Source organism: Acinonyx jubatus, chromosome B4 (assembly GCF_027475565.1).
Source record: "Acinonyx jubatus isolate Ajub_Pintada_27869175 chromosome B4, VMU_Ajub_asm_v1.0, whole genome shotgun sequence".
Classification (NCBI taxonomy): domain Eukaryota; kingdom Metazoa; phylum Chordata; class Mammalia; order Carnivora; family Felidae; genus Acinonyx; species Acinonyx jubatus.
In genome coordinates this window covers 71,685,649-71,698,344 of record NC_069387.1, presented here as the reverse complement: position 1 = coordinate 71,698,344, position 12,696 = coordinate 71,685,649, and the positions used below count along the sequence as shown (strand labels likewise).

Here is a 12,696-nt window from a genome sequence, read left to right as displayed (position 1 = left end):
TGTCACTTTTCATTCTTCACTAATGCTAGATAACTGAGTTGTCATATTTTTTTAATTTTGAACTCTTTCATCTACTTTGTTCTTAGAATGAACATTAATCTTTGGTTTGGGCTAATATTTTATAATTGATGTAGTTTATAAAAAGTATACCCTTTTCAGGCATTTCTTAATGGAGTACTCCTTTAAGTATATGCTAAATCCATTTAATTATGGCTTTATTAACTTTGGAATCAATTAATCAAATTGTAATTGGGTCCCTGCCAAGTACTGGGCTCTAAGCTAAGAACCTTTTTTATACTAGTTTCTATTGTAGAAAAAGATGTTTTCATGAAACATCTTTTGGGATTAGTATTTCATGAAACATGTTTTAGGATATGCTGAATTCAAACAAGACAAGCTTCCAACTAAGCATACTAGATTGATAAGCATAGCACCTGTTTAATTCTCTAATCCTTTCCAAAACCCTACCAAATTGAGAACAAAGGAATGAAAAATTTAAAGCCACAAGACAAAGAACTGGAGAGAAGAGACAGCAGATAAAAGATGTTCACAGGTCTTGAAAGTGATTGTGTGAGGTGAATGGTAAATTGTCTTAGCAGATGGGGCTCCTAGCTGGCCTAGTTAGTAGAGCGTGCAACTCTTGAGTTGTGAGTTCAAGCCCCACATTGTGCGTGGAGTTCACTTAAAAAAAATTGTCTTAGCAGAAAGCTGAAACCTAAACTTCTCATGGGGAGAGTGGAGTTCAGAAGAAATCAGTTCATATACCACAGATCCTTAGACTGTCTTGAATCTGAAGGTCTCCATTATCTTTGAAGGCAGAGATATGGGTGGTGCCAAAAAACAGAATTGGTAAAAATGTTTTAAAGGACTTTATCCTGCAGATTCTTGGTTGAACAGGGTAGGGGGAGGAGTCTACACCCAGGCAAAGACTGGAGGCTTACTCTCTAGAAGGAATGATTAAACCAGATTAAACTCTGGCACAAATGAGGTTAGAGGAAATAACCCTAAAGAGAGGGAAATTAAGGCAAATGTTAAGGCCTCTAGTTCTCTACCCATGGTCTTTTCCCAAAGCACTAGCAGTCTTGTGTATTCCAAAGTGGGAGATAGGAGACATCTTCTGGGTTATTGTCTTGCCTAAGAGAAAAGACTTGAGATATTGATATTTGGGAGTCTACAAATGAAAAAGCCAGATCTTTGCTTGATCATCCTACAGTGAAACCCATTAGTTGAAAGTCTCTGACCACCGATCCTCACCATTTTCAATCAGTATTTTAGTGTCCCACAAATTAAGGATCACCAGGTATTTGAGGGAAACCTCCAATATAACAGAGGTCAAAACAGAGATAAAAGGAACCTGATAGAACAAACCAAGTGTTGGGAAATAGGGAACAACTTAAAAATTAATATGCCCAGAGATAAGAGAAGGGATACTTCCTCATTGAAACAGGAAAGACTAAAGAAAGAAAACTTTTGGAAATGAAAAATATAGTAGAAATTTTAAAAATTCAGGGATAGATGATAAGCTGAGAAATCTCAGAAAGTGGGATGAAAAGTTAACCAGACAACATACTAGTCTGTGAGGTTCAGTACTGAATAATAAAATTTCAAAAAGGAAAAAGTCCAAAAGGCAGAAACTTATCAAGAAAAGTTACTACAAAGGAAACTTCTCAGAATAGTAGGGTGTGAGTATCCAGATAAAGACTTAACCTAACACCTGGTAAATTAAGAAAGAACTGACATGTTTCATCAAATTCCAGAACACTGCAGATCACAATTTCCTAAGAGGTTCTGGAGAGAGAACAGACCATGTATAAAAGAATGTTATCAACAACGGATGGAGCACTAGAGCAATGCCTTGAAAATTTGGGGGAAAATAATTACTAACCAAGGACATTCTAAACCTTGTTAAACTGACAGCTAAGTGTTAGGGTAGAATACATTCTCAGACATGTAAGAGCTCAAAAATTGATTCTCATACACCCTTTCTCAGATTTCTACTGGAGGGTGTGCATGCTCCACTAAATGAGAAAATAAATGAACAACGTGAGATTCAGAAAATGAGTTCCGACCCAGCACAAAGATAAATGGGATTATTAGAATGATAGAAGATAGTTGAGAATGATCTGTTAAACAACTTTTAGAGAGTTACCAGTTCAGACTGGAGCAGGAAAAAGGAATAGTATTTCTAAGAGAGTGGGAAACAGACTAGGTAGATGTATTAAGAGGAAATGTATACTTGTAGAGCTAGTTAAATCAATGATAGGTAATATAGAGAAAATAAAGTAGTTATTAACCTTAGGAAAAGCAAGATGTTGTAAAAGAAAAATAATAAGTTCATGGTTCAGCTGTGAATAACGTTTATATAGTTACAATAATGTAGTACTACTTATATCAAATGTTGATATATTAAAAGGAACAGTGGGTGGAAGCACCTAAGGACGTGGGTAGGGAAGTGGTAGAAGAATAAAGCCTTTATCTGCTATGGTAAAAAAAAAAAAAAAAAAAATTAGAAAATACCTGAAACCAAAAAAATCAAGGTAGAGTAGTATAAGCATGTTATTTAGAAATAAAGAGGCAAATAATTAGAAAAAACACTGAAGGGATTTGATGACTGCTTTTAGGGAATGGGAATTTCTCTTTAAGCCTAGAAGTGCTGTTTGACTTCTTAAAGTATATACATGTATTGCTTTATTGATAAAAAATGAAAAGGGGTGCTTGGGGGGTGAAATGAAAAGGGGTGTCTGGGTGACTCGGTTGAGCGTCCACCTTCGACTCAGGTCATGATCTTGTGGCCCATGGGTTTGAGCCCCGCGTCGGGCTCTATGCTGACAGCTCAGAGCCTGGAGCTTGCTTCGAATTCTGTCTCTCTCTCTCTCTCTCTGCCCCTCCCCTGCTTGTGTGCACTCGCGCGCTCTCTCTCTTTCTCTCTCTCTCTCAAAAATAAATAAAGAAATGAAAAGGCCTATCATTGCTGTCCAAAGGTAGATTAGTAGGGTGGATTTGTGAAATGGTCTCTAGGAGACCACAATTTAGATAAATCCACCAGTATTGAATGTTTTTGAGATTGTTATTGGAGTTGCTCAGTAATTACCTGAAAATTACCCAGAAATAGGTGAAATACCATTTGGACTAGATACTCATATTTAACATTGGCAGAAAACAAACAGTTCTTCCTGTAGAGAGCATTCTAATGGCTTCCTGAGATAGGTTTGCAAGTGAAGGAATGCTATGTAAACGCAATATACTCAGTAAGTAGTAAATGAATGAAACCTGAATGAAAACAAAACCTTACCTACCCATTAGGGTGTAAAAGACGCTGTATAGCTACAACACAGCAAAACTATGTCTAGCTGAAGGAAATAGTTACTTCTAAGAATGTGGCTGGGTACCTATCACACTTTTTTATTCCTGGCTTCTTTATGCAATTAAAAAAAATCATTATCATCTTTTAAATATGCATTGAAGAATAAGAAAATAGGCTTCTGGAACTCAGCCAGCACCCCTCTTTCCCCATTGTTGAAATTACATTTGTTAGAACACTTCTGGGTGGGAAAATTGTGAAGGATGCAAAAATAGGAAACCAAACAGCTGTTGTGTAGTAACTTAAATGGAAATTAGTATGCTATTAAGTAGAAAGTAGCCTATTACCAACTGGACTGACAGAAGACACCCCAAATACATATGGTCTTTACATGAGCAGGAAACAGGCCTCCTCACTAGAATGATTTATTTTTAACAGTCACTAGGCCCTTTGTGAGGCAAGCAAGGCAGAAGATTGAAAAGACCTATTGTCATTTTCACTGTACACTTTTTCTGGAGTTCTGAGGTAAGAGCAATGACCATAGTACCAGTAGCGGTTTATTGCAGACAACAAGTGTATTGATAGGTAGAGATGACTACTAATATAGGCTTCATGAAGAACAACTAGGAGCAGTAATCTATAAAGATGTTAACACAATTTTTGTGGTTAGCAGAAATTGTCCTTTATTTTTCTTAGTGTGGAAATTTGTATCCATTGAAATAAATTTGCAGATGTGACGGGTAAAACCAGAAACACCCAAATCATAAGCAGTGTAGCCATAAACATTGCTATAACAGAGGGCTATTTTATCAACACTTCTGCACTTCTGAGGGTACTTGATGTTGGTGCCAGGAGCTAAATCATAATTTATGGTTGACAAGGGCTGATGATCCCAGTTCTCTGGTCAGCTCCTACTTGAGGTCAGTTAACTGCCTGATTTTTAGGTTATAGCTGGAAAGAACATATTAAGTGTGTTACTGATATTAAATAATCTGACATCTTGTGTGTGTATGTGTATTTTTTTTTTTTTTGTAACAAGATGGTTTAAGTTTGCATATGCTGCCAGAAAATGTTGACTAGAATTTTCATACTGATGCTCTGAGCATGCTTCACACCAGTTGTTTTGTGTTGTGGCTTTTTCTTTGTACCTGCAGCTTAACAAGATAAAATTAGCATTTGGAAAAATTATATAAATGCAAATACTATTATTTTAAATTTAACTTTTCTACATATTTTAATTTTCTCTTGTCAGTATGCCAGTATATGCCACTATCAGTACTGGTTTACAACCTTTTGAAATAAAAATTAAGACAAGGTAATGGAGTCTTTTTATGTCTTTGTACAGGAAACCCTACACACAGTGAAATGGAAGGAAAGAAAAATGCAACAATAAAGATAAATAAGGTTTGTAAAAGTAGGGGCACCTGGTGGCTCAGTCTATTTAAGCGTCTGACTTCAGCTCAGGTCATGATCTCATGGTTCATGGGTTCCAGCCCTACGTCAGCACAGAGCCTGCTTGGGATTCTCTGCCTCTCTCTCTCTCTCTCTCTCTCTCAAAAATAAACATTAAAAAAAATTAATAAGGCTTGTTCAAACAAAGAAAAATCTTTTTCTTATATAATAACACCTTATGGTTGTTTAATCCATAACTCTGTAACTCAGGTATATCAAAATGTTTAAATTATAACTATTACCAATTATGGAGGTTTTTTGTTTGCTGTTTCACTAACTTCTTTTTACTTTTCTAGCCCCGAAGATCAAATCAGTGTACAAGTCAGTGCTTCAGAAATTTTTTCTCCAATGTGTTTTCTTCTAGTAATCACACTGGAGAATCTTCTTTTACCTGTAGAACTTACTGGTTAGTATTTATTACTTTTAATGGATGCTTTTATACTTGATGTTTAATTATTATAATTAACTTCCAGTACAAATTTAAGTTTTGGCTCAATAAACATAAAGGCTCACCTTGTATTTTGTTTTTGTTTCTTCTGGAAAATAAATTAGTTCAAGGAAGGAGATCACCTATTATTTTGTGACCCTCTGTATTATGTGATGACTGCCTATGATCTAGTGGGTTTTGTTTTCATTAATAATGAGTTGTTCTACACAGGCTTTTTATTTGATAGATAAGTAAAGCTACTTGCTAAATTTAATCAAGAAGAACCCTTTTAGAGTAGATCCAGTCATCTTTGAATCTGTAGTGACTGGCATATGGATACTAAGTAGATGTTTGTGGAATCTGAAGATTAAGTTGGGGTTTTAAAATCACTTAGCTTTGGTTAAATGAAGAAGACAGGCTTAAGATTGTATGATTTAATTTTAGAGCTTGGCTCAAGGTACCAAAGAAAACAGTAACATCTGAGTAGCCTTTTAAAAAGCTGAACTATATCCATTTTGATTACAGTAACTATACCTTCCTCTATTTTTTCCTTTTCCTAAGTGTCTTACACTTAGTTTCTGTTGGGAAATTGTTGCAGATACAGTTTCTACTGGGATTGCTTGCTACAGCTTTGGTTCATGGTTGGTTCATGGTTCATAGAAAATAGTGTTGCTTTTTTCTCTCAGTAACATGGATATTATTTCTAAATTGACTTTTTAAAAATATCCTGTCACCTAAGATATAAATTCAAGCATTATTTTTATGAATCAAATCAATGTAATTTTGATTTGTAATGTAAAAAATTTACAGGAATGAATTCATTTTGAAGGTGTTTAGAAAAAGGTACTTCTTTTAAATGTGGTTTATAATGTTAGGTACAAAAATTTTTCCTATTCATGATATAACCCACTTGTTATGCCGAACTTAAATTTTTGGAGTTCTGATGAAGGTCTAAAATTTATCTTTCAGTACAGAATTTATAGAGGTCAATGAAATGAATACATTGATTAGGCAGAAGAGACAGGAATTGGAATTGTCATGGTTTCCTGATACATCACCTGGGATTGGAAGGTAAAAAAAAAATTGTTTACCAAAGTGTTCGCATGTTAACATGAACACAGGATACCATTAAAATACTTAAGCACAGATGTATCTTAATCAATAGTTGTGTTTCTAAGAAAGTTTTGTGCAAATTAAACGTGGTGTTTCAAATACCTAAAGAAGATTGCTATTTAAAGAACTCCTTAAAAAGTACCCCTATTTATCTGTTTAATAAGTATTAAGATATTTGAATCATTTAAAAGAGAGAGCACCAAAATGATAAGATTCATTATTAATAGTAGTATTCAGATCTGTCATCCTTCTGTTTCCCCCATTCCAATCTTACCTTTGTGCTGTTAGCTGATGCACTGCTTTTGTCATGACCTTTACATCTCTATAAGAGTCTTCTCAATAACTATTTGATCAACTCTTTATACTTTGCCCTGGCATTCATGACTTTCTATAATACAGACCTTTCTTAGTTTAAGTCCTGAAGCTACTGTCACATTGCTAGGTGTATTATATATATACTTCAAGTTCCCATGTAAAGATTAAGGTCCTTGCCTGAGTTTTATATTTATTCCTGTAATGTTATAACTTTACCTTATATAAACTGCAGTATAGTTCTGCATAGGACCTTCACCATCTAGATGATGGTGGAGCATCAATAGAAGTAAAAATAGGAAGTCCAGATATATATAATGTAAAATCTCAGAGTTATATATTTTTGTGTGTGTACAAGTTGCACAGTGTTTTTGAAGCTTTTCTCCACCTAGTCCATAATCTCACCTTATACTGGATAAAGTAGTTTTTTGTTAGGAGACCTGAATTGAACAAATAAGAATCAGAAAAAAGCTGAGAGTGGATTGGATTTTGATGCAGAAACTTAGGTCCATAGAACACTAGGAGCTTAGGTTGAGAAACTTTACAATATAATAAAGCAATAGAAATCAGTTCTTTTCTAAAAAAAATTATTTATTTTGATGTTTTTACTTTTTGATACATGCTGTAAAACAAATCTAACAAAAATATGATAACCATGTCTGTATGATATGCTTCAAATTCAAGTGATACTGTTCTGTTTCTAAGTTTTGTTATTTATTCATGGACTGATTTCTCTTTAACCTTGCTAATTTCTTTAAAACCTTGATTTGATTAACTTGGCTAAATTATCTCTTTGGTTGTCCAGAAAGGGAAGGGGGGCGGTGCAAGGGGCATGAAGGCACTTTCTGGTTGGTGGAAATGTTCCGTTTCTTGGTTTGGGGTGGTGGTGGTGCTTACACAGATTATATATATATATATATATATATATATATTAGTCACAGGTCATCAAACTGTATACTTAAAATCTGTGCATTTTATTTATTTATACATTTTATTATCCAAGTTGATTTTTTTTAGAATGGAGAAGAATAAAAGCTAAAACATTTTTTGACAAAATATTACATTCAATTACTTAAAAGAAAAACATGTATTATATATGAAGTTACCGTTCAACCCTTTTGCCATTAATTTATCAGAAAAACATGCTTTTTAAAAGGTTTTTCTTTGTAGCCAGTTGGCAGCCATCTTTGAACAATGAGTAACCTTGAATTTACATTTTTACTTATTTTGGCAAAAAATCATTTAAGTACACTGTATTTTAAAGTTGCTAACCTCATTTGGAAAAATGAATAATTTTAAATAGTTGGTATAATTTTTTTAAAACATGTAAACAAAAATGTCTTTGTTTTGTTTTGAATTTTCAGAATTGGTTTTAGACCCTGGAATATTGAAACACAAGTGCTTCCTCTCATCTCTTCTGTGTTGCCAAGAACTATTTTTCCAACAAGTACCATATCTTTAGAAAATTTTGGTAAAGTTTGTGAAATGTTTCTCTAGTTATTAAAAAATTATTAGCTTTTTTCGATATCCTAAAAAGTGTTAATGACTTAGAAAAGCTATAAAAATAAAATGTAGATAGTAAGTTCTATGGATTTCTGTAAATATTTGGACAGGCATTGACTTTTAAATTGTTCCAGTTAGAATTTTTTTTTTTTTTTTTACTTTAAGAAATTACATCTTCAATACTTTGAGGAACTGGTTAGAAGTCTCCTTTCTGTTTAGGGCTTCAGTGTCCAAAATGTAGATCTTTAGAAGTTACATCTCCTATTAATTATGAACAGATAGTTTCAGTCTTTATATATTTGTGGATGACTCTTGTTTCCTCTTACGTTTTGCCTACGTAATACCAAGATGGTAGTTGTCAGACCAAACATATTTTCTTTTTTTTTTTTTACCCCTTTAAATTGCCCACATGAATTCAAATCTTGTGATAACTCATTTCCATAGCATTAAAAGAACCAGGTAAACACCTGCTGTTACTTAGATGTTAGTAGCTATGTGCTTATTCATAATTTGATTCATAAGTATATTTTGTTTCACTCTATTATAGACATGTATTTTATGCTAACATAAGCTAAAGCCAGACTGTTATCATTTATTGAAACAAACTTTTTACTTTAAAAAAATATATATCATTAGGTACCTCTTGCGAGGGATATGCATTAGCACATACTCAAGAAGGAGAAGAGAAGAAGCAAACTTCTGGTACATCAAACACCAGAGGATCAAGACGAAAACCTGCAGCAACAACTCCTACAAGGAGATCTACACGTAATACAAGAGCTGAAACAGTCAGTCAGTCCCAGAAATCCCCAGTATCAAATAATTCTGGGTGTGATGCCCCAGATAACAACAATCCATCTGTAAGTGTGTCCTCTTCAGCCATGTCAGAAAAGCAAACAAGACAGGCTCCAAAACGGAAGTCTGTAAGAAGAGGAAGGAAACAACCTTTATTGAAAAAGAAACTTCGGAGCTCTATACCTCCCCCTGAAAAATCATCTTCCAGTGATTCAGTAGATGAAGAAACAGCAGAATCTGACACACCACCTGTGTTAGAGAAAGAGCACCAATCAGATGCAGAAGGTAGTAACAGTTGTACTGTGCCAGCAAGTGCCGAAAATGAGTCTGCTAATGGCTTGAGAAGTTGCAATGAACAGGTAGAAGAAAGTGAGGAACATACTGAGAACCATGATACAGAGGAAGCAGTGGAATCTTCATATTCTGAGTCTCATACCGAAGATCCTTCTGTACTAGTTGGAGAGGGAGAGGATATTCAAAAAGTCGAAAATACAAGTGTAGAGGCTAATGTTTTATGTTTAGAAAGTGAGACTTCTAAAAATATTTCTGGAAAAGGAGGTGATCCATTGGAAAATCAAGACCAAACATCTGGACCTTCAGAATCAGAGGTAAAAGCAGACAAATGTACAGATCATCCTTCAAATTATCTTCCTACATGTTCAGGATCTGAAGTTGCAGTATTCCAACCTGTACCAAGCTTAGATGAGTTACCAGAGAATTCAGAGTCAGTGGTTAATGAAGAAAAAGTTATGGAAAGTCCTATAGTAGAAATTGTTGATCATAAAGATTTAACAGTAAAAACAGAACAGCTTGTAGATGGCCCCAAATTAGAATCTTCTGAGGGAAGAATTATACAAACAGTGAGCAAAAAATCCATAGAGGGCTCAGAGGCTCAGTTGCTTGAGCATGTTGAAACTGAAGATGTAGAAATAATTGCAACATGTGATACTTCAGAGAAAGAAAGTTTGAATAGTATTCAAGACTCTGAAAATAATTTATTAAAAGATAATCTTAACACCAAATTAGACAAATCTTTAGAAGAAAAGACTGAATCTCCTGTTGAACATTCCAGATCTACAGAATTGCCTAACACACACATTGAACAAATTCAGAAGCATTTTAATGAGGACAACAATGAAATGATACCTATGGAATGTGATTCATTTTGCAGTGACCAGAATGAATCTGAAATTGAACCTCCTGTAAATGCTGATACCACACAATTGAATGAAAATTCTGTGGAGCACAGTTCTCAAAATAATATGCCATCTTCTGATCCTGCAAATGGAAAGGTTGAAACTGTATCTCAGCCATCTGAAAGCCCAGTAGATGTGATGGAGAAAGCCAAAAAGCCTCGTACCCGAAGATCTAGATTTCACTCCCCATCTACAACTTGGTCTCCCAACAGAGACACTGCACGAGAAAAGAAGCGGTCTCAGTCTCCATCTCCCAAAAGAGAAACTGGAAAAGAAAGCAGGAAGTCTCGATCACCATCTCCCAAGAAAGAATCTGCAAGAGGACGTAGAAAATCTCGTTCTCAGTCCCCAAAGCAGGATACCGCAAAAGAAAGGCGACGATCTCAGTCTCGATCTCCAAAAAGAGATAGCACGAAGGAAGGCAAAAGATCTGCATCACTCTCCCCCAGAAGAGACACTTCGAGAGAAAACAGAAGATCTCAGTCAAGAGTGAAAGATTCCTCCCCAAGAGAAAAATCCAGGTCTCGGAGCAGAGAAAGAGAAAGTGATAGAGATGGGTCACGGAGAGATCGAGATCGAGAAAGAAGAACCAGGAGATGGTCTAGGTCCAGATCTCGTTCGAGGTCACCATCAAGATCTAGAACAAAAATTAAGAGTTCATCATTCAGTAGAAATGACAGAGACACTTACTCTCCTCGGTGGAAGGAAAGATGGGCAAATGATGGTTGGAGATGTCCACGAGGAAATGATCGGTACAGAAAGAATGATCCAGAGAAACAGAATGAAAATACAAGAAAAGAAAAAAATGACATCAGTCCAGATGCTGAGGATCCAAATTCTGCTGACAAACATAGAAATGACTGTCCCAGTTGGGTAACAGAAAAAATAAATTCTGGGCCTGATCCAAGGACCAGAAATCCAGAAAAGTTAAAAGATTCTCACTGGGAAGAAAACAGAAATGAAAATTCAGGGAATTCTTGGAATAAAAACTTTGGTTCAGGTTGGATGTCTAACCGTGGTAGAGGTAACCGTGGCAGAGGCACTTACAGAGGTGGTTTTGCCTATACAGATCAGAATGAAAATCGGTGGCAAAACCGAAAACCCCTCTCAGGGAATTCAAATAGTTCAGGGAATGAGTCTTTCAAGTTTGTGGAACAGCAACCCTATAAACGGAAAAATGAGCAAGAGTTCTCATTTGATACACCGGCAGATAGATCTGGGTGGACATCTGCATCTAGTTGGGCTGTGAGAAAGACTCTACCAGCAGATGTACAAAACTATTACTCAAGACGAGGGAGGAATTCTTCAGGTCCACAGTCTGGATGGATGAGACAAGAAGAAGAAGCAACTGAACAAGGTAACATACTGTGTTTATTTAGTAACACTTTTATTTGAGGAAAGGGATTATAAATTTAAAGCTTCATATATATGAATTGTAATGATCTGTACTAACAGTTTTATAATGTTAAATCCCATTTAACAAGTCACTTTGCATTATATAAACATATACATATATGTCAGTATTTATTGCCTTTTTTACTGCCCCTTCCTTCAATCTTGTCAAAGGCTTAACTAGTTTAAGTACAGTTGGCTACAATAGAAGAACTTGGGATTTTTTTTAAATTTAAATTCAAGTTAGTTAACATATAGTATTGGTTTTCAGGAATAGAATTTAGTGATTCATCACTTACATACAATATCCAGTGCTCATCACAAGTGCCCTCTTTAATACCCATCACCCATTTAGCCTATACCCCCACCCAACACCCCTCTAGCAACCCTCAGTTTGTTCTCTTTAAGAGTCTCTTATGGGGGCACCTGGGTGGCTTAGTTGGTTAAACGTCTGATGTTGGCTCAGGTTGTGATCTCACAGCTCATGAATTCGAGCCCCACATCAGGCTCTGTGCTGACAATTCGGAGCCTGGAGCCTACTCTGGATTCTGTGTCTCCTTCTCTCTCTCTGCCCCCCCACCCCTGCCTGCCCCGCTCATGCTCTGCCTCTCTCTCTTAGAAATGAACATTAAAAAAAATAATGAGTCTCTTATGGTTTGCCTCCCTTTCTGGGTTTTTTTGTTTTTGTTTTTTTTTTTAATGTTTATTTATTTTTGAGACAATGCAAGAGGCAGAGTGCAAGCAGCAGAGGGGCAGACAGAGGGAGACACAGAATCTGAAGCGGGCTCCAGGCTCTGAGCTGTCAGCCCAGAGCCAGACGTGGGGCTTGAACTCGCGAACCATGAGATCATGACCTGAGCCGAAGTCGGACACTTAACGAACTGAGCCACTCAGGTGCCCCAAAGCCTCCCTTTCTGTTTTTATCTTATTTTACCTTTCCTTTCCCCGTGTTCATGTTTTCTTTCTTAAATTCCACGTATAAGTGAAATCATATGATATATATCTTTTTCTGACTGATTTCGCTTCACATAATACTCTCCAGTTGCATCCATGTTGTTGCAAAATGGCAAGATTTCATTCTTTTTGATCACTGAGTAATATTTCATTGAGTTTTCCATGAATATTATTCAGTGATCAAACTGAGGGCTGCTGGAGGGGTGTTGGGTGGAGGGATGGGCTAAATGGGTGCTGGGTTAAATTAATGA

General features: G+C 35.8%; 1 protein-coding gene across 4 annotated transcripts in view; it reads left to right on the top strand.

Annotated features, from left to right (window-relative positions):
• SCAF11 (SR-related CTD associated factor 11) overlaps positions 1-12,696 on the top strand; it is a 70,202-nt gene that overhangs the window by 48,409 nt on the left and 9,097 nt on the right. For all 4 annotated transcript variants that reach the window (XM_027035958.2, XM_027035957.2, XM_027035955.2 and 1 more), the window contains 5 exons: positions 4,647-4,705; positions 5,050-5,159; positions 6,150-6,251; positions 7,970-8,076; positions 8,745-11,456. In XM_027035958.2, the coding sequence (XP_026891759.1) occupies positions 4,647-4,705; positions 5,050-5,159; positions 6,150-6,251; positions 7,970-8,076; positions 8,745-11,456 (3,090 nt within the window). The remainder of the gene's footprint in view (positions 1-4,646; positions 4,706-5,049; positions 5,160-6,149; positions 6,252-7,969; positions 8,077-8,744; positions 11,457-12,696) is intronic.